Source organism: Hemiscyllium ocellatum, chromosome 7 (assembly GCF_020745735.1).
Source record: "Hemiscyllium ocellatum isolate sHemOce1 chromosome 7, sHemOce1.pat.X.cur, whole genome shotgun sequence".
Taxonomy (NCBI): Eukaryota; Metazoa; Chordata; class Chondrichthyes; order Orectolobiformes; family Hemiscylliidae; genus Hemiscyllium; species Hemiscyllium ocellatum.
The window spans coordinates 68,489,655-68,512,151 of record NC_083407.1 but is presented as its reverse complement, the minus strand read 5'-3'; the positions used below and the strand labels follow the sequence as shown (position 1 = coordinate 68,512,151).

At 41.8% G+C, this 22,497-nt stretch overlaps 1 protein-coding gene across 1 annotated transcript in view; it reads right to left on the bottom strand.

Annotated features, from left to right (window-relative positions):
• Window positions 1-22,497, bottom strand: part of mtx2 (metaxin 2) — a 112,291-nt gene that overhangs the window by 67,735 nt on the left and 22,059 nt on the right. Inside the window, exons 2-3 of the mRNA XM_060827323.1 lie at window positions 19,747-19,794; window positions 18,976-19,022 (exon numbers count right to left, since the gene is read on the bottom strand). Of these exons, the coding sequence (XP_060683306.1) occupies window positions 18,976-19,022; window positions 19,747-19,794 (95 nt within the window). The remainder of the gene's footprint in view (window positions 1-18,975; window positions 19,023-19,746; window positions 19,795-22,497) is intronic.

Genomic DNA, 22,497 nt, shown 5'->3' with positions numbered 1-22,497 from the left:
CTATTTTGAACAACTAATTTCCTCAATCCTGTGAATGTAATTTACCATCCAGCTACAATCATTTTCAAAATCAATCTATTTTACCCTATGAACAGAGCAAATGGTACAACTTAATCTTATTGTTGTTCTGCATTAGCACAAATGAGGTCTAGAAATGATAAATGATGACACTGTCTACTCATCAGTAATTTTGGGATTTGTTTCCTCATCACTCGTAGAAGAAATTCACAGGCCATGGCTTTTTAAACATAAACATTCTGAATCAGCCAAGAAAAAATAAGGAGGCAATGCAGCCTGCTGTAGGCAGATTTTGTCCAATGAAGATTCATTTCGAAAAATCAGAGTTTAACACGAAAGCTTATAGTTTGTTTCCTTCAGTCTATGCCATATTAATGTCAGTAAAACTGGAATGTCCTTTTTTGATTCTGACCATCTACATGCCATTTGGCTTTGACTTCATCAACTACCTCAGCTGCCATCTTCAGCTAAACCTGGAGAATGGGTGTTTTGGCACCTTGTTCAATCAAACATGCAGCATTCCATCTCCATTTTTTTGTGTTATCCATCAAGCTCTTTCTTGCGCTTTCATTTTTACTTTCATTATTGTCTAATCCATATCTTTTGTCACATTAATGTCTATACCCTAAATGCTATCTGATTGAACCCATCCCCCACGCCTTTACCACAAAATGTAATTTATTCAGAATACACACATTCCCAGCCAAATACAATGACGCTTCCATTATCTCCACCCTGGTTTCTTTCACCAGTACACAACATTTGAGCTCCAGTGTTCAATTTTCAATCTTCAGACCAATTACTGTACACAACCACCACTCTTGATGTTTGATTATATTTATGGTTTTCCATTCTTCACAAATGCTGAATGGTATTTATGACTTTGCCCCAAATCCCTCTTGACTCCTTCGGCTTGCTACTTCCTTCCTTTCAAAATCCAAGGACGGAATCTTACATTTTTGTTTATTTGTGGGATGTGGGCATTGCTGGCTGGCCAGCGTTTACTGCCCACACCTAGTTGCCCTTAAGTAGTTGGTGGTGAGCTGCTTTCTTGTATCACTGCTGTCTACCTGCTGTGGATTAACCCACAATGCCATTCAGGATGCAATTTCAGGGTGTTAACCCAGTGTCAGTGAAGAAATGGTGATATATTTCCAAGTCAGGATAACAAGCTGCTTGGAGTGGAACTTGGAGGTGGCGGTGGGTGTTTCCATGTATCCGCTGCCCTTGTCCTTCTACATGGAGGTGCCGTGGGTTTAAAAGATGTTGTCTTGGCATCTTAGATAGTACACACTGCTGTTACTGAGTATCAGTGGTGGAGGGAGTAGATGCTTGTGGACATAGCACCAATCAAGCAGGCTGAATGGCGTAAAGCTTAAGTGTTGATAGAGCTGCACCAATCGAGCCAAGTGGGGAGTATTCCATCACATTCCTGACCTGTGCTTTGTAGATGGCGGACAACCTTTGGGATGTCAGCAGGTGAGTTATTCATGGCAAGATTCTGAGCCTGTAACCTGCTCTTATTGCCATAGTATTTACAAGATTAGTTCAGTTCAGTTTCTGGTCAACGCACAGGATGTTGACAGTGGGGGAATTCAGTGACAGTCATGCTGTTAAATGTTAAGGAATGATGGTTAGATTCTTTCTTGCTGGAAATGGTCATGGCTTCAAACGTTACTTGGCATCAGTCAGCCCAAATCTGGAAACTGCCAGGTTGTGTTGTATTTGAGAATGGATTGCTTCAGTATCTGTGGAGTCGTGAATGGTGCTGAACATGATGCAATTATCAGTGCACATCCCATTTCTGACCTTATTGGTGAAGCAGCTGAAGATGGATGGGCTTAACGACGCTGCTTTGGGGAACTCCTGCAGATATGTCCTGGAGTGAGATGATTGACCTCCAATAACCACAACCATCATCCTGTATGCCAGGTATGGGGAGGTGAGTACCTAGTGGCATTATCGTTGGACTGTTAATCCACAGACCCAGGTAATGATCTGGGGACCCATGTTCAAATCCTGCCATGGATTTGAATTCAACTCAGCAGGTTACTGCTGAGCAGGTGTTGCTTGATAGCACAGTTGATGACATAATCCATCATTTTACTGGTGATTGAGGGGAGACTGGTGGGGTGGTAAGGGAACGGGTTAGATTTGCTCTGCTTTTTGTGTACAGGTCATACCTGTATTGAATTGAATTGAATTTATTGTCACGTGTACCGAGGCACAGTGAAAAGCTTTGTCTTGCAAGCAATACAGGCAGATCACATCATTAAGTAGCATGGATAGTAAATAATAGGTAAACAGCGGCAAAAATAAAGACACAGGACAGTAGGAGTAGAAACTGTTGCAAAATCAACTGGTGCCTGTATTCAGGCTTCTGTTCCCCAATGGTAGATTTCGTAGAAAAACATTGCCAGGGTGGGATAGATCTTTGAGAATGTTGGCAGCCTTTCCTTGACAGCAGGCCTAGTAGGTGGATTCTATAGATGGGAGGTTGGCCTTTGTGATTGCCCAGGCCGAGTTCACCACTCTCTGTAACCATCTCCAATCTTGAATGGTATAGTCGCCATCCCAGGTAGCGATACATCCAGACAGAATACTCTCGATACTGCACTATAAAAATTGGCAAGGGTATTCACCATCATGCCAAATTTCCTCAGCTGCCTGACGAAGACGACACATTGTTGGGCCTTTGTAACTAGTGCGCCCCCATGAAGAGTCTAAGAAAGCTTGTTGCAGATGACCACTCCCAGGAGCTTGACACTCTCCACTCATTCCACCTCTGTGCTATTAAAATGTAGCAGGGGCATGAGTAACATCCTGCCAAAATTCAATAATGAGTTCCGTGGTTTTGCCAGCATTAAGCGCTAGGTTGTTCTCAGTGCACCATTTTTCCAGGTCTTCCACCTCCCATCTGTAGTCTGTTTCAACGCCATCTGAGATTCGGTGGTGGTGTCATCAGCAAACTTGTAAATAGCATTAGTCTGGTATTTGGTGACACAGTCATGGGTATACAGTGAATACAGCAAGGGGCTGAATACGCACCCTCTGGGGGCTCCAGTGTTGAGTGTTAGTGACGATGAAATATTGTCCCCAGTCTTCACTGATTGTGGCCTGTGGGTCAGGAAACAGAGAATCCAGTTGCAGACAGTGAGGCTTAGTCCGAGACCACTAAGTTTAGTAAACAGTCTCAAGGTAATAGTAGTGCTGAAGGCTGAACTATAGTCAATGAGTAGGATTCGTACGTAGCTGTTCTTGGTGTCAAGATGTTCTAGGGAGGAGTGAAGGGCAAGTGATATGGCATCTGACATGGATCTGTTGGTCCAAGAGTCAAACTGGAGTGGGTCAAGAGTAATGGGGAGGCTAGAGTTGATTAATGCCATGACCAGCCTTTCAAAGCACTTCATGACCACCGAAGTTAGGGCCACTGGGCGGTAGTCATTGAGACATGCTGCATGAGCCTTCTTTGGCACAGGGATGAGGTTGGCCCTCTTGAAACAGGTAGGGACAGTGGCCTGCTGCAGGGAGAGGTTGAAGATGTCCAAGAAGACCTCTGCTAATTGATCTGCGCATGCTCTGAGTGCACGACCTGGTACTCCATCTGATCCCATCACTTTCCTTGGACACAAAGGAAAACTGATCTGACCTCTGATGCAGTGACAGTTGAGATAGACTCGTCAGGACTTGTCAGAATAGATGTTACCTCTCTGCTGAAATTTTGCTCAAAGCAAGCATAGAAGATGTTGAGACAATCTAGGAAGGATATGTCATCATCTACTATCTTGCACTGTCTCTTTTTAGAACCTGTGATGTCATTCAGTCTTGCCATAGTCGCCAGGTGTCAATTTTCCACATTGTTGGGTAGATGGCAGCACTGTAACTATACTGGAAAAGCTTGGTTAGGGGAGCAGCAAGTTCTGGAGCACAAGTCTTTAATACTATTGCCAGAATATTCAATGAATCTCAGAATCCATACAGTGGTGTTACAGGCCATTCAGCCCATTGGGTCCACACTAATCTTTCAAACAGCAGCCCACCCACACCCAGCCACCTACCCTATCCTTGTAACTCATTTCCCATGGCTAATACACCTAGACTGCCCGAGAGTAGAATCAAACCTGGGTCCCGGACGCTGTGAAGTAGCAGTACTAACCATGGTGCAATTTTGCTGCCTGTCAAGACTCATATCCTTTGCAGTACTCAGTGCCTCCAACCATTTCTTGATAATGTGGAGTGAAACAAATTTGCTAAAGACTGGTATCTCTCATGCTGGGGAACCACTGGGGGAGGGCACAATAGATCATCCACTCAGCACTTCCGACTGAAGATTGCCACAAATGTTTCAGCCCTATCTTTTGCACTGCTGTGATGGGCTCTTCCATCATTGAGGATGGTGATATTTGTGGATCCTCCTCCTCCAATAAGTTGTTTAATTGTCCATCACCATTCATAACTGCTTGTGGCAGGACTGCAGAGCTTAGATCTGATCCTTTGGTTTTGAGATTGCTTAGCTATGTCTGTGTCTATCACGAGCTGCTTATGCTGTTTGAGACATCATCAGGTCTGAAGTCAACGTTGCAGACTCCCAGGGCAACTCTCTCCCAACTGTATACCACTGTTCTGCCACCTCTGCTGGGTCTGGCCAGTGGGACAGAACAAATCCAGGGAGAGTGATGATGATGTCCGGGACATTGTCTGTAAGGTATGATTCCATGAGTATGACTATGACTATGTCAGGCTGGTGCTTGACTAATCCATTTGACATCTCTCTCAGCTTTGGCACTAGTCCCCAGATATTATTAAGGAGGACTTTGTAGGGTCGATAAGGCTTTTTCTGCCATGGTCTTTTCCGGTGCCTGGTAGATGCAATTGATACAACAATGCTGGGCCATTTCAGAGGGCAATTGAGAGTCACTCACATTGCTGTTGGTCAGAAGTCACATGTAGGCCAGACTGGGTAAGGATGGAAGATCTCCCTCGCTGAAGGACACGAGTGAACTAGGGGGTTCTCACAATCAATAATGATTTCATAGGTTCGTAATTCCAGATTTTTAATTTGGATTGAATTCAAATTCCATCATCTGCTATGACCGGATTTGAGCCTGGAACCCCAGAACATTAGCCGAGTTTCTGGAATGATGGTCTCGTGGTATTCTTGCTAGACTATCACCTCCCCTTTTGGCTGTACAAGAGTTTGATGAAGTGGAACCCACTGTGAGGCCAGGCACTTTTCTCACCGCATCTCAGAAAACCTGCCACTTTAATCATCATTGCCAATCACAATAGCACATATGATACTAAATCTCCATTCCATCTTACCATGTGCCATTCCCATAAAAACTCACCACTCACCTGACATCAGTCATAAACTGGTCACTAGGTGGAAATGGCTGGCAAGGCTAAGTTGGCATCTGTAGGTCCTGGCAGATGAAATGGTATACAGAAGGTTTCTCCTCTTCCAAGCAGAGAGACTGACGTGGCTGCATTACCGCATATCAGTTTCCTGGTCAAAATACCTCACACTCACTCAATATGACACAGCATTCGCCTCACAACCAAGGTCTGCTCTGACACTACCTCTGTTACATGCAATCTCTTCCCTCATTTGTTTCCCTAACATAAACACACACGTACCCGCCTACGGCCCACTCGTGTCTAACCCATTTGCCTCTGCGTCATTACAAAATACAACACCTCACAACAGGGTGAAGCAAAGACTAATGAGTGGGAAATGGAGAGGAGGGGACAGGTCCTTCAGGGACACACAACATCCATGTCCCAGCACCTGAGTAAATATGACATGCAGTAACATCAAAATGCTAAAATTTGCCTGTCAGCCTGTGTGCTGCATTAGGGATTGGCTCTACCCACTGACCGCAATGCCTTCTGTCTTTTGCGCCATTCTGTCTTTGAGGACATCAGCTGAGAGGTTGAGTGGTCAATGGGAAAAATAGGCAAAGGGAGTATGGGATACGAGGCAACTGAGGACCTCTCACAGATGTGTAAGGGAGAAATGCCCCAGGCTACTGACACATGAAGGAATGCTACTGACCTGGCACGTTCTCAGCCTGCAGCAAGAGAAGACCCTGTGTCCCAGCAATGAGGAACTTCATGGACATGTTCATTGAAGAACAAGATTGATAGGCACGCATTCAGGATGTTATGGTCCTCCTCAGTGAGAACCTATAGCAATGCAAACAATCCAACAAACATCTGGCTGCCTCCACTGACAGGATGGCAGCAGTAAATGAGACAGGTCCATTTCGCTCATGGTGTGCTGGAATATCACGCACACGTGTTCCATTGTACTGACCCCCCAAGACCAAAGCCAGGGTGTAGACAAAGAGGCCAATTTGGACGGAGCATCGGTCAGTGTCCACGTACCCCATTCTCAAAACAAATAACTGGGAATTTGAGTCAAAAATGGGAATTCTGTGTAGAAGGGAAAAACTAAAAATCACTTTAAGGAAACCAAGGTAGACAAGCAGTAGGCTGGAAGAACACAGCAAGCCAGGCAGCATCAAGAGGTGGAGAAGTCTAACGTTGTGGGTATAATCCTTCTTTAGAAATGGAAGTGGGATAGGGGGAGTTGCAGATAAAGAGAGGTGGGGAAAGGGTCATGGGAGGGGAAAGGAGCAGAGAAGTGAGATGGTGATATTTGTTAGGTGATCTCCAATATCTGTAAGAATAATAGAGTGGTTATGGTAGGGAATTTTAACTTTCCAAACATAGACTGGGACTGCCATGCCGTTAGCATTTGGATGGAGAGGAATTTGTTAAGTGTGTACAAGAAAGTTTTCTGATTCAGTATGTGGATGTACCTACCAGAGAAGGTGCAAAACTTGACCTATTCTTGGGAAGTAAGGCAGGGCAGGTGACTGACGTGTCAATGGTGGAGCACTTTGGGGCCAGTGACCATAATTCTATTAGTTTTAAAATAGTGATGAAAAAGGATAGACTAGATCTAAAAGTTAAAGTCCTCATACAGTCATAGTCATAGAGATGTACAGCACGGAAACAGACCCTTCAGTCCAACTCGTCCATGCCGACCAGATATCCCAACCCAATCTAGATCCCCCCTGCCAGCACCCGGCCCATATCCCTCCAAACCTTTCCTATTCATATACCCATCCAAATGCCTCTTAAATGTTGCAATTGTACCAGCCTCCACCACTTCCTCTGGCAGCTCATTCCACACACGTACCACCCTGTGTGAAAAGGTTGCCCCTTAGGTCTCTTTTGTATCTTTCCCCTCTCACCCTTAACCTATGCCCTCTCGTTCTGGACTCTCCCAACCCAGGGAAAAGACTTTGTCTACTTATCCAATACATGCCCCTCATAATTTTGTAAACCTCTATAAGGTCACCCCTCAGCCTCCGGCGTCCAGAGAAAACAGCCTGGCAACATCCTTCAAAAGTTGATTGGGGGCAGATGTTCGCAGATAAAGGGATGGCTGGAAGATGGGAAGCCTTCAGAAATGAAATAACGAGAGTCCAGAGAGAGTATATTTCTGTTAGTATGAAAGGAAAAACTGGTATGTGTAGGGAATGCTGGATTACTAAAGAAATTGAGGGTTTGGTTATGAAAAAGAAGGAAGCATATGTCGGGTATAGACAGGGTGGATCAAGTGAATCCTTGGAAGAGCATAAAGGCAGCAGGAGTACACAGAAAAGGGAAATCAGGACGGCAAAAATGGGACATGAGATAGTTTTGGGAAATGGGGTTAAGGAGAATCCAAAGGGTTTTTATAAATATATCAAGGGCAAAAGAGTAACTAGGAATAGAATATAGTCCCTTAAAAATCAGCAAGGCAGCCTTTGTGTGGAGTCACAGGAGTTGGAAGAGATACTAAACGAGTATTTTGCATGAGTGTTTACTGTGGAAAAGGACATGGACGATATAGAATGTAGGGAAATAGATGGTGACATCTTGAAAAATGTCCATATTACACATAAGGAAGTGCTGGATGTCTCAAAACATAAAAAAGTGGATAAATCCCAGGACCTGATCAGATGTACCATCGAACTCTGAGAAGCTAGGAAAGGGATTGCTGGGCCTCTTGCTGAGATATTTGTACCATTGATAGTCATAGGTGAGGTGCCAGAAGACTGGAGGTTGGTTAACGTGGTGCCACTATTTAAGAAAAGGTGGTAAGGACAAGCCAGGGAACTATCGACTGATGAGCCTGACATCAGCGGTGGGCAAGTTATTGGAGGGAATTCCGAGGGACAGGACGTACATGTATTTGGAAAGGCAAGGACCGATTAGGGGAAGTCAACATGGCTTTATGCGTGGGAAATCATGGCTCACAAACTTGATTGAGGGTTTTCAAGAAGTGACAAAGAGGATTGATGAGGGCAGAGCTTGGGATATGATCTATATGGACTTCAGCAAAGCATTCGACAAGGTTCCCCATGGAAGACTGGTTAGCAAGGTTAGATCTCATGGAATATAGTGAGAATTAGCCATTTGGATACAGAACTAGCTCAAAAGGTAGAAGACAGAGGGTAGTGGTGGAGGGTTGTTTTTCAAACTGGAGGCTTGTAACCAGTGGTGTGCCACAAGGGTCGGTGCTGGGTCCGCTACTTTTCATCATTTATATAAATGATTTGAATGTAAGCATAAGAGGTATATAGTTAGTAAGTTTGCAGATGACACCAAAATTGGAGGTGTAGTGGACAGCGAAGAAGATTACCTCAGATTACAATGGGATCTTGATCAGATGGGCCAATGGGCTGAGGAGTGGCAGATGGAGTTTAATTTAGATAAATGTGAGGTGCTGAATTTTGGGAAAGCAAACCTTAGCAAGACTTATACACTTAATGGTAAGGTCCGAGGGAGTGTTTTGAACAAAGAAACCTTGGGGTACAGGTTCATAGCTCCTTGAAAGTAGAGTCGCAGGTAGATAGGATAGTGAAGGCGGCGTTTGGTATGCTTTCCTTTATTGGTCAGAGTATTGAGTACAGGTGTTGGGAGGTCATGTTGCGGCTGTACAGGTCATTGGTTAGGCCACTTTTGGAATATTGTGTGCAATTCTGGTCTCCTTCCTATCAGAAGGATGATGAAAGGGTTCAGAAAATATTTACAAGGATGTTGCCAGGGTTGGAAGATTTGAGCTATAAGGGAGGGGTTGAATAGGCTTATTGCTCAACTGTGGCAATGGAGAAGACTGCAGATGGTTATGTCAGTGAGGGAGTGGGAACAGGAGTTGAAATGGGCAGTAACCAGAAGATCAGGCTGGCCCTTAACAGCCCAGCTGAGAGCTCAGCTAAATGTGCCCTCAGTTTACGTTTAGTCTCACCCATGTAGAGAATCAGGCAGTTAAGCAGGAGGATATCATATTTGATATTCAATTTTGGAAAGTGATGAAGGCAATACTCGTGCAGTGGCAGTCCATGGTACCACAGAAGACTCCACTGTATTGAGGAAGTGGAAGAACATTGGAACTTCAATACTTACAGCAAATTCCAGAGACAGGGATCAGATAGGCATGTGTGGCAATAAATGGTGTCTCCTGGATGTGTGTTACCTTTTAAGCGCCAGGGTCAAGAATGTCATGGAGCAGCCACAGGAATCCTTCCGGAAAAGTGGGATGTGCCACAAGTCATGGTCCACAATTGTACGAATGACATAGGTAGGAAGGGGAATGAGGTCCTAGATGTAGATTTCAGATAGTTAGGAAGGGAATTGCGAAGTAGAACCTGAAGAGCAGAAATCTCAGGATTATTCCTGCAACCACTTGTAAATAAACGTAACAAAAAGATTTATCAATTTAATATGCGACAGAAAAGGACAATAGGAAAGAGGACATAGAATTTCTATGGAATCTGGTCCAGCTTTGAGACAGGTGAGACTCCTACAACTTGGACAGATTACATGCTAATAGAACTGGGACTAATATCTTTGTACGGAGACTTGCTAGTACTAAGTAGGTGGATTTAAGCTTGTCGGGAGATGGGAACCTCAGGGGGTAGTCCAAATTGGAAGGGAGCAGGAAAGTGAAAAGCTGAGATGGACACAAATGTAGTAGAAACAAAGCTGATTGTTTCAAAGTGGAATGATGTCAAAAAGACAAAATTAAGGGCAGTCTACCTGAATGCATGTAGCGTTCATAACAACGGAGATAATTTAAAGACACAAATAGAGATACATGGATATGATATCATTGCTATTACAAACACGAGGCTGCATGTGATCAGGACTGGGAACTGAATATTCAAGGATAATTGACATTTAGGAAAGATAGACAAGGAGGAAAAGATAGCGAACTTGCTCTGATAGTAAAGGGACGGGATTAGTATATTAGCAAGAAAGAACCCCAAGCCTGAAGAATAAGGTGAAGAATCTATTTGGATGGAACTAAGAAACAAGAGCCACAGACATTGGTTAGTTATTTATAGACCACCAAGTAGTAGTGGTAGAGTAGTGGATGGTATTAATCAGGAGATGAGAGAAGTAGATTGCATGGGATACAGTTATCATGTGTGAATGCAAAATATACATTGACTGGATTTTCTTTATTCATTCATGAATCATTTGGTTTTTATTGATTTGGAGGTGCCAGTGTTGGACTGGGGTGGACAAAGTTAAAAATCACACGACACCAAGTTATAGTCCGACAGGTCTATTTGGAAGCACTAGCCCTCAGAGCACTGATCCTTCAGATGGTTTATTGCCCATCCTTAACAGTCCTTGGGGAGATGGTCTTGATTGACTTTCTTGAACTGCTGCAGTCAATCTACTGCAAGTAGACCCAAAATGCTGTTAAGGAGGGAGTTCCAAGATTTTGACCCAGCAACACTGAAGGAACAGCAATATATTTCTAATTCAGGATGCTATGTGGCCTGGAGGGGAACATACAGGGGACAAAGTCCTCATGTATCTACTGCCCTTGTCCTTTACAGTTGTAGGTATGTAAGATGCTCTCTAAAGAACCTTGGGGAATTGCAGTTGTGCATCTTGTAGGTGCTACACACTGTTACTGAATGTTAGCCGTGAAGGGAATGAATATTTGTGGATGTGGTTCTAATCATGCAGAATTCTTTGTCCCGGATGGTATCAGGCTTAAGTATAGTTGGAACTACACACATCTAGGCAAGTGGGAGTATTCCATCACATCCCTGACCTGTGCTTTGTAGACAGTGGACAGGCTTTGGAGAGTCAGTAGGTATGTTCCTCACTGCAAGATTCCAAGCCTCTAACCTGCTCTTATAGCAACAGTATTTATATGACCAGTTCAATTTCTGGTCAATGGTAACCCACAGGATGTTGATAGTGGGGGAGTTCAGTATATGATCATACTGTTGAATGTTAAGGGATGATGGTTAAATTCTCTCTTGCTGGAAACAGTCATGGCTTTGCACTTGCATGACACAAATGTTGTTTGGCATGAGTCAGCCCAAATGTGGATATGTCCAGGTTGTGCTGTATTTGAACATGGACTATTTCAGTATCTGAGGGGTCATGAAAGATACTGGAAATTGTGCAGTCAATGAACATCCCCACTTCTGACTTTAAAATGGAGGAAAGGTCATTGACGAAGCATTAGACGATGTTGAGCCGAGGACACTATCCTGAGGCACTCCTGCAGAAACATCCTGGAACTGATCCCAACAACAACCACCTTCCTTGATGTCAGATATGACTACAGCCAGTGGGGAGATTTCCCCCAATTTGCATTGACTTCAGTTTGGTTAAGACTCCTTGATAACACAATCTGTACAAGGGCAGTCACTCTCACTTAACTTTGGGAACTGAACTTTTTTGCCCATATTTGAAACAAAATTATAATGAGATCAGGAGCTGACTGACCTTGGCAGATCCCAATCTCAACACTGTGAAGCAGGTTGTTGCTAAGCAAGTGTTGCTTGATCACATTGTTAACAACATCTTTCATACTGAAGCTTGAGAGTAAATTGATGGCAATAATTGGCTGGGTTAGATTTGATCTGCTTTGTGTACAGGACATATCTGGGCAATGTTCCATATTGTTGTATGGATGCCAGACGTGCAGGAATACATTAGGGATTGTCTTAGAGAGTGGTATGTTGTGGAGCCAACTAGAGGACACATTATTTTAGATCTAGTATTACACTCGGAAAAAGAGCTAATTAAAAACGTTGCAAGAAAAGCTGCAGGGAGAGTGACAACAACATGACAAAATTTTACATTATGTTTGAAAGTGAGATCGTTTATTCTGAAGGAAGAGTGCTAAATTTGACATGGGAAAATTATGACTGCATGAAGCACAAATCGGCTGTGGCAGCTTGGTAAAGTATATTAAAAGACAGGGTTCTACATAGACAACAGATAATTTTTTTTAAAAATTAATACATGACTTGTAGCAACTATACGTTCCTTCAAGGTGCAAAAAAATTGAGTGTGTTTTAACAAAGGAAGTTCAGAATTGTATTAGGTTAAAGGAAAAGGCATATAAAAGGTTGCCAGAAAAAGCAATAATTCTGAGGATTGAGAGGTTTATTGAATTAAGCAAAAGAACAATCAAAAAATTGATAAGGAAAAGTTAATTAGCATATAAATGCAATCTAGTAAAAAAACATAAAGGTAGTCTATACAACATTCTATATAGACATAAAAGGGAATTTTTGGCTAAAACTAATTTGGGTTCATTACACGCAGAGCCAAGGGAATTCATAATGGGGCACAGAGAAGTTAACTGATTACTTTGTGCATGTTTTCACTGAGGAAGATCCAGAAATGCCCCAAAACAAAGGAAGAATGAATACAAAGACACCAGCATTAGTAAGAAGATTATATTGGAGAATGGAGTGGGGCTGTGTGAGTAGGAGTGTGTCTCAGACAGTTCCTCAGCTACAACCATGCCAGGATGAGCCAACATGCAGCGAGTGTCACTACTGCAGATGGCCATGGAGTACTCAATCTGTATGCCTGCAGTGTTAACATCTCATATTCAAGATGTTCTTCCCCTGTCAACACACAGTAACCTCAATGCAATCTCCTCCCTCATACCTCAGCTCAATTACACCCCCCTCCCGCCCATTGTGTGTTAGTTTGCAGCCATCCGTGTGGACACTGAAACACATGAACACTGCACAAATTAGAAACAGCAAGCAATTCTCTACCACTAGCTTTCAGCTTCAGCGTTAACCAAGCTGTGAGCACCAGCATCACCATCTCCCCACTAGGCATCAATTCTGTCAACCACAGGCCTCATACAGCCTGAGGTAAATACATTTACACTTGCCTCACAACCTCCATTCCCATTTTTCCAAAAAAAGTTTTAAATTGAGTGAACAATGACGACAGGTCAATCATGGCCCAGCTCCTGGGGGGATTTGACAGCCATGGCCTACACCTGCACCTATAAATCCTTTCAAAAATCCTAACCTGCACAGAACCTGACTGATAACCACACATGACTCAAACATGGCAGACCTCTCTCTTAATCTGGTCCACACACAGGCAAATGACTGATCATGACCCAGTCCCAAAACCAAAGGCACAGTTTCACTTTGCAAAGCCACTGAATTGAATGCCTGTCCATTGTCAATGCTCAGGACTGGTATGGGAGCTGTTGATTAACCATGTTGTAATACATGGCAGCACCAGCTGCACCAAACCCAGTGCATCTGCAACAAGCAATGGGACATCACAAAGTCTTCAGGGAGTGGACTGCACCCAATTCCATGGGACATCAATCAATAGTTGCCTTTTAGCTCTGCCTTAAGTAGTTTTCTTTTATTGGTCACCCTGAATGCGTGTTTAGACTAAAAATAGGGAAATAAATGCTTGTTTTATCATCAAAATATTCTCTTATCAAATTTTCCTCCTTGTAAAATAATTTGGCTGAGCTACCAAATGCAACAGTACCACCGTATTAATATTTCCTAAAACTAATAGCAAATAACTGATTTATTATAGATGTACTTACGATCTTTCATGTTCTCAAAAGCAACCTAAAGTACTTTACAGCCAACTAAAAACTTTTTGAAGTGTGGTGTGTTCTTTATAATGCAGCTATTACTTACTCCATTCTTCTAGAATTAAGAGTTATCTACCTGACAACCTTTTCTTCCAACTTTTGTCAAGATCTGAATGTAATGTTAAAAGGATAAATTATACTCTCTCTCTGGATATTAATGTAATGTTAATGGGTTAAACTGTACTGTCCATCTTGTTCTTGAAGCTGAACATTCTGAACGTGGGTAGGGATGACATTCATGTAGGAATGTGGATGATTCCCTCTTCATTTAGGCAGCCATTTACTACTACTCTCCTGCTATTATCAAATTAAACTCTCATTCAGTCCCTTCCATTCAGAAATGTTTCCATAACCATCTAGCCAATCAAATTTGCTTACGTGATCATCCCTGATACTGAAACAAATCACACCTGTATTTTTTCAAGTAGCGAAAAAAGAATTCATTTGTAGGTCCGCCCCAAAACTAGGACATATCACACCTACATTCTCTTGGAGAATCACAGAGTCAGGAAATCATTTGCATAATGTGCCCCAGGCTTCAGGCATTTACACTTACTCATCGTACCATTGCACCTGGGGTAACATGTGGTCATGGAGGGGATGTGGCCAGAGTACCTGTGAGCATTACCAACTGATCTGTATAAAAGGGGATGGGTTTCCTTTGTTTGGGGTCTCTTTTGACTTGACTTTGCACGCCTGCGAAGTGTCAAAGGGGATCACCTAGCTTGTGCAGGCTTTAATAAACATTTATTGTTTCCACAAATTGGTGTGTGCGAATTACATCTCATGTGTGAAACCTCAGGAAAGGAACCTAATACTACTACTGATTTAAAATAACTCAGCAGGATAAATACATTAAAGATGCTTTAAAATCAGTTGCAGGTGCATAGACTGTAGTTGGAAGGATTGATCTCATCTAAATCTAGCACTGGTGTTAAGAAAATTGATCAGACAGCAACTAGAAATCAGAGAATCAAATGGATCTTGAACTTCAGCAACATGAAGGTGAACATCAGGCAGGCATATAGTTTCTTTGTCAACCTTGGATGCATGCAAAAGCCATTATTCCTAATATTTAAAGGCAGGCAGAAAGAAAGCAGAGAAATGTTCCATTTAAGGGAAAAGCTGGAAATCACAGGTGTATAAAAAGTCATCCTACAAGTTATATATGCACTGCCATAAAAAAAGTGTTGAACAAGATCACGTTTTGTGGTTTTAATCCCAGCTGACTTGATACCATTCCTTTGTCCACACATTGACAATGCAACTATCATCAAAGAGTGCAATTAATAACTATAGGGAGAGCAGAGAGAGAGGGGGGAGCAGAGAGAGAGAGAGAGCGCGAGAGCGCAGAGAAAGAGAGAGAGAGAGAGCAGAGAAAGAGAGAGAGAGAGAGAGAGAGAGAGAGAGCAGGGGGGAGAGCAAAGAGAGAGGGGGGGGCCGGAAAGAGAGAGGGGGGGGCCGGAAAGAGAGAGGGGGGGCCGGAAAGAGAGAGGGGGGGCCGGAAAGAGAGAGGGGGGGGCCGGAAAGAGAGAGGGGGGGGCCGGAAAGAGAGAGGGGGGGCCGGAAAGAGAGAGGGGGGGGCCGGAAAGAGAGAGGGGGGGCCGGAAAGAGAGAGGGGGGCCGGAAAGAGAGAGAGGGGCCGGAAAGAGAGCGTGAGAGTGTGTGAGAGAAAGAGACAGAAAAGAGAAAGAGAGAAAGAAAAGAGAGAGGGAGACAGACAGACACATGGTAATCCTATGCAGAAATCTGAATTCTTAGAAACCAAGAACTACAATTTTAGATTTTAAAGATGACTTTATATAAAATACCCTAAGTAATGAAAAACTAATTCTAAGAGAACACTGCTATTCACATTCCAAATCATAATTTATTGCTGTGATTTGTGAAAAATTGACAAATTGCCTTTGAAAAATTACTGCAGGAAAATGGCAATACCTTCAGGAATCAGCCCTTCACATAAATGTTTCAAAATGACCAAGGATATTTCTGTAGCAGTATAAACATTTCATGCTGCCTGAACAGAAATAACATTTTAAAACAGTTACTGCATATCATATTTTCTATACTGTAATAATTAACAATAATATTAACAAACAATTTTCTAAGTTGAATTTAAGAATATTAACAAAACAACTGGATCTGTGGTGGTGCAATTTGGTTGAAGGACACATACCCTTCAGAAATACCGGTCTTAAAAGGAGTAAATAAATACAGGGTATAGGGTCCACAAGTCATTACAAAAGCCTTAAAAATATACAGACAAAGCACTGTGATTCATTTCCAAATTAACAACACTCAATAATAAAAAAGACAATGTGGAATTTTGTTTAGATCACACTTATGATATGTGTTCACTTCTAGACTCCACATTACAACAAGGCTATAAAGGCTTTAGAAAATGTGCATAAATGATTCATAAGACTCAGCACAGCTAAGAGATTGCAGTTACGAAGAAAGAATTACTGGGCTCTCTCTTTTAGAGTCATAGAGATGTATAGCATGGAAACAGACCCTTTGGTCCAACTTGTCCATGCCGACCAGATATCCCAACCCAATCTAGTCCCACCTGCCAGCACCCGGCCCATATCCCTCCAAACCCTTCCTATTCATATACCCATCTAAATGCCTCTTAAATGTTGCAATTGTATCAGCCTCCACCACTTCCTCTGGCAGCTCATTCCATACACGTACCACCTTCTGCGTGAAAAAGTTGCCCCTTAGGTCTCTTTTATATCTTTCCCCTCTCACCCTAAACCTATGCCCTCTAGTTCTGGACTCCTTGACCCCAGGGAAAAGACTTTGCCTATTTATCCTATCCATGCCCCAGCCTCCGACACTTCAGTGAAAACAGCCCCAGCCTGTTCAGCCTCTCCCTGTAGCTCAAACCCTCCAACCCTGGCAACATTCTTGAAAGGGTTCAGAAAAGATTTACAAGTTTCACAACATCTTTCCAATAGGAAGGAGACCAGAAATGTACGCAATATTCTAACAGTGGCCTAACCAGTGTCCTGTACAGCCGCAACATGACCTCCAAACTCCTGTACTCAATACTCTGACCAATAAAGGAAAGCATACCAAATGCCTTCTTCACAATCCTATCTGCCTGCGACTCCACTTTCAAGGAGCTATGAACGTGCACTCCAAGGTCTCTTTGTTAAGCAACACTCCCTAGGACCTCAAGTAAATGCAGAAAACAACAAGCCTGGAATAAAGAGGGAGGTTCCAAAAATAGGGGATAAAAGAGTAAAATAGTTATGAATAATTCCAAAAACAAATTCACAAGAAGTGTCTTTAATAGTAAAGTAATTCAAATGTGGAACTTAATACTCCATGGAGTACTTGAGGTGAATCACATTGAATTACTTATGGGAAACTAGATAAGTATTGGAAGGAGAAAAAAAAACTGGAAAGGAAAGAAATGTTGATAGTGTGAGATGAAGCACTGTGGAAGGAGAAACATGTGAAACATTAACCCTGACCATGACCTGTTGAGCGGAGTATCCTGTTTCTGTGTAACTAGTAAGTAAAATGTAAGTAACTACAACTCACTGTACTTTATGTACAGTCTGAAGTAAATCAATATTTCAGATTAATGAGTAACTTGCAACACCTTATAGCTTTTTTTATTGCTCATTGTTTATTACTCCCAAATCCCTCATCCACAATATAGGTCTTAAAACAAACTAAGAGATCCCTGGTGAAGAACCAGTATCATCTAAAATTCATTGGCACTTTTGAGTTTTTCACAAGTAAATAAACAAAATAAGCCATACCTCTGAATGAACATCAATTTAAAACATTTTTGTTAAAACCCAGAATTATCTTAATATTCATTATTTTAATTTAACACCACTAAAGGAGTAATTTATAGTCATATGATACCACTGGTTGAGGAACTTCTAAATAACTTTAATCTTACTTCTTTTTAGCTAAAGCTACCACCTTTACTGTCACCACTGTCACAATACCAAGAATAAGAGCGCTTCTTGATCAAATTCAATCTATCAGAAAAACGTGCAGCACCAATTCATTGAAAGATGAATGTGTGCTAATATATGAGGAAAACAGATTTAGAGGCAAGTGAGACAACTGAACTTAAGCAAAACCACCAGCAAAAGCTCAAGCATTATAATTGCTTACTTATACAATTTACAGTAATTTCAAAATACAGAAAAATAGTGGCATTATACAGCGCTGTGCGTCCTATTGTGCCAACGCCAGCATTTTGAAAAAGCTGTCCTATTAGTTGACTGCTACTTTCTCCCTGCAGTCCTACAAATGTTTCCTTTTCAATTATATATCCAATTCTCTTTTCAAAGCCCTATTGCACGTGCTTCCACCCTTCTTTCACACTGAATTTCTGATCCTCACAACCCTGAATGAAAAGAAAGCCTCATCTTTTCTCTGTTCCTTAATTAAAAACCTATGAAAAAATGGCAGGCGCCAAAAATATTGAATTAAATATGACAGTCCTGTCAAGCAAATAACCTATCCTAAAAGGGAAGTTTTGCCACAATTAGATATCTACAATACTTTTTGTTAAAACAAAGTATACTATAAGGCCTGGATTTCAGTCCCACCAGCTCCAACTGTGTCATAACATCTCTGAACAGACTGATTAAAAATATTTGCCAGTCATCGAGCAGTGACCATCAAAACTCTGTGCATTTTTCTTTCTTTACAAGTTTTTCCAGAACTTTTCAGGGCCAACAACATTTAAAGAACAAAAAAAATTATGATACACCGTACAATATTTAAATTTGATCATCTATCTTTCCGGTTGATCCCAGGTGACCACTTTCTTCATGTATTTATTTTCTGAGACATTCCTCTGCAAACTGAACAGATTTTCCAAGCAAACAAGCATTAATGAATTTCACAGAAGTTTTCATACCACAGTATGTGTTTGCTCTCAAACTGATTAGGATTTTGCATCCAATCTGATTAGTTGACCCTTAATACCAAGAACATCATGCTTTTATTCCTACCTGAACAGCAAGACAGGAAGCATTGTCTGACAGCAAAATCTGTTCCCCTGCATAATGAGAGGACAAAAGTCATACAGAAGGAAATTTTATCACCTGAATCAGACCATTAGTACACAATAATCTTTTAGCATTGCTTACCTAAAGCAAGAAAAGTCTCCAATGGCGTTCTAAAAAGCTATTTGAAGCTAACATTATAAAACATTTCAGTCTGTCAGAAGAAAGAAAGATGACAAGTTCACTGCAATAAAAATTCCTTGGTTTAGAGGACTCGGGCAGCAACCCATTAGTCTTCATTACTTTGCAGTCTACTGACAACTGGAGCAGGCTGCTGTGCCCCAAATGGGGGCCGTAACATGAGCTGATGATATATGAACAGCTGCTAAAGGAAAACTGAACTGTCTCTACCAATGTGAAGCATTTTAAGTTCTTTTTTTTTAATGAGAGCCACATTTGCCATAATATTTAAATATCTGATGGACCTACAAATCATTTCCCAACTGTTGGTAAACCTATCAATAGGGTTTCCAACCATATCATTTCACAACAAGCTATTTACTTGCTGAATAATAAATCATGAAGGCTAGATTTCATGAATGTCTTGTTTATTTGACAGACACATGTCAGCAAAATCATCTTAATAGGATGAAGTACCACCAAGTATTAAAATTTTCCATGACATGCACCGAATCTTTGATTGAATAACACAATTAGTTGCAAATACAAATGATGCAGTATAAATATTACAAGATTTAATTCCAAAACAATGCCTACCTTTCAAGGGTTGATACAGTGTTGCATTTTCGGGCCAAGGTTCTGCAGCTGTAACAACAAAATAAATGCATGAAATTATAGGCATAAAGAACCACATCTGAATTCAAAATATTAGACCTAACTTCGGAGGAGAACTATCTCCATTTTATTACAAAAACGTGCTAAAAACATAAGAACATTAGATACATGTGCAGGAGTAAGCCATCGAGCCTGCTCCAGCATTAAATAAGACCTTAGCTGATCTTTTCGCAGACTCAGCTCCATGTACCTGCCCGCTCACTACCACCATTAATTCCTTTACAGTTCAAAAATCTATCTTTACTTTAAAGATATTCAATGAGGAATACTCAGATGTTTCATTGGGCAGGAAATTCCTGATTCACAACCCTTTGAATAAAGAAGTTCCTCCTTCACTCAGTCCTAAATCTGTTCCCCCTTATTTTGAGGCTATTCCCCCCAGTTCTAGTTTCACCTGCCAGTGGAAACAACCTCTCTGCTTCTATCTTATGTATTCCTGTCATAATTTTATAAATTTCTGTAAGATTCCCCCCTCATTCTTCTAAATTCCAATGAGTATAATCCCTCTCACAAGCCAATCCTCTCATGTTGAGGGTTGTACAAAATTCTGATGCAGCTGCACTTGGAGTAATGCGTACAGTTCTGGTCACTGCAATACAGGAAAGATGTGGAAGTGTTGGAAAGGGTTCAGAGGAGATTTACGAGATGTTGTCTGGTATGGAGGGAAGATCTTATGAGGAAAGATTGAGGGACTTGCGGCTGACTTTGTGAGAGAGAAGATGATTGAGAGATTATTAAATTGAGGCATATAATATCATCAGAGGGTTGGATAGGATGGACTGGACAGTGAGAGCCTTTTTCCATCAAATGGTGATGGCCAGCATGAGGGGCCACACCTTTAAACTGAGGAGCGATAACTATAAGACAGATGTCAGAGGTAGTTTCTTTACTCAGAGAGTAGTAGGGGCATGGAATGCCCTGCCTGCAACAGTAGTAGACTCGCCAACTTTAAGGGCATTTAAATGATCATTGGATAAATATATTATTGAAAATGGAATAGTACAGGTTAATGGTCTTCAGATTGATTTCACAGGCCGGCTCAACATCAGAGAGCCAAAGGGCTTGTAGCCCGCTGTAAAGTTCTATGTTCTCTCAATTCTGAAATCAACCTGGTGAGCCTCCTCTCCACCCCTCCATTGCCAGTACATCTTTCTCAAAACATACACAGCTATGACCTCGAAAGAACCCGAAACATCAACAGCTTAACCAACGTGTTTTTAAACTCCATCCCTCTGGCAATGCAGGATAATATTCCATTTGCCTTCTTATTTACTTGCTGCACCTGCAAACCACCTTTGTTTGATTTTTTTATTTATTCATTTGTGGGATGTGGACATTGCTGGCTGGCCAGCATTTATTGTCTTTGAGGAGATGGTGGTGAGCTGCCTTCTTGAACTGCTGCAGTCCACCTACTGTTGGTTGCCCCACAATGTCATTAGGGTGGGAATTCCAGGATTTTGACCCAGTGACAGTGAAGGAACAGCAATACATTTCCAAGTCAGGATGATGAGTGACGTGGACTTGAAGGTGATGATGCTCCCATATATCTGTTGCCCTTTTCCTTCTAGATGGAAGTGGTTATGGGTTTGGAAGGTGCTGTTGGAGGATCTTTGGTGAAATGTTGCAGTGCATCTTGTAGATAGTATACACTGCCGTGACTGAGTGTTGGTGGTGGAGGAAGTGGATGCTTGTGGGCTTGGTGTTCATCCAGTAAGCTGCTTTCCCTGGATGATGTCGAGCCTCTTGACTGTTGTTGGGGCTGCACTCATCCAGACAAGCAAGGAGTATTCCATACATTCCTAACTTGTGCCTTGTAGATGGTGGACAGGCTTTGGGGAGTCAGAAGGTGAGTTACTTGCTGTGGTATTCCTAGCCTCTGACCTGTTCATAAAGCTACTGTGTTTATGTGGTGTCCAGTTGGGTTTCTGGTCAATGATAACCACCAGGGCATTGATGGTGGGGGATTCAGTGATGGTAACACCATTGAATGTTATGGGGCGATGGTTAGATTGCGTCTTATTGGCGATGGTTATAGCCTGGCATTTGAGGGGTGTAAATGTTGCTTGCCACTTGTCAGCCCAAGTGTGGATATTGTCCAGATCATGTTGCATTTGAACACATCTGAGGTGTCACAAATGGTACTGAACATTGAGATTCATGAATCCTATTTGTACAATATACTTTGTGACTTCAATCACTGAAAAAGTTCTCTAATCCTAATTAATAAAACAATTCATTTAAATACACTAATGATTGTTGCTGAACCACAAATTTTATTATGTTCCCCAGCAATTAGCTTATTCAGTTGACATGAGAAGTTTGAAATCAACTATCAAGTTAGTTAACCCAATCATTAGATCAAACAAAATAGTAATAGGCCAATTTACATCTTCAGCCAGCTCCACCATTCAGTAAAATCATGACTGATCAGATTGTGGCCCCCTGCTCCATTTTCCTGATTGTATCCATAACTCACAATAACGTTTTGAAAAAAAAATCTATTGAACTCAGCTTCAATGGCTCTCTAAGATAAAGAGCAACATTAAGAAGAAATTTCTCAAATGTCTCAAATGGAAGACCCTTTATTTGCAAACTGCACATCATGTTCTTGACTCCCAAGGTGAAACATTCATTCAGCATTGACTGAGTCAATCTGTTTGAGTCACATATATT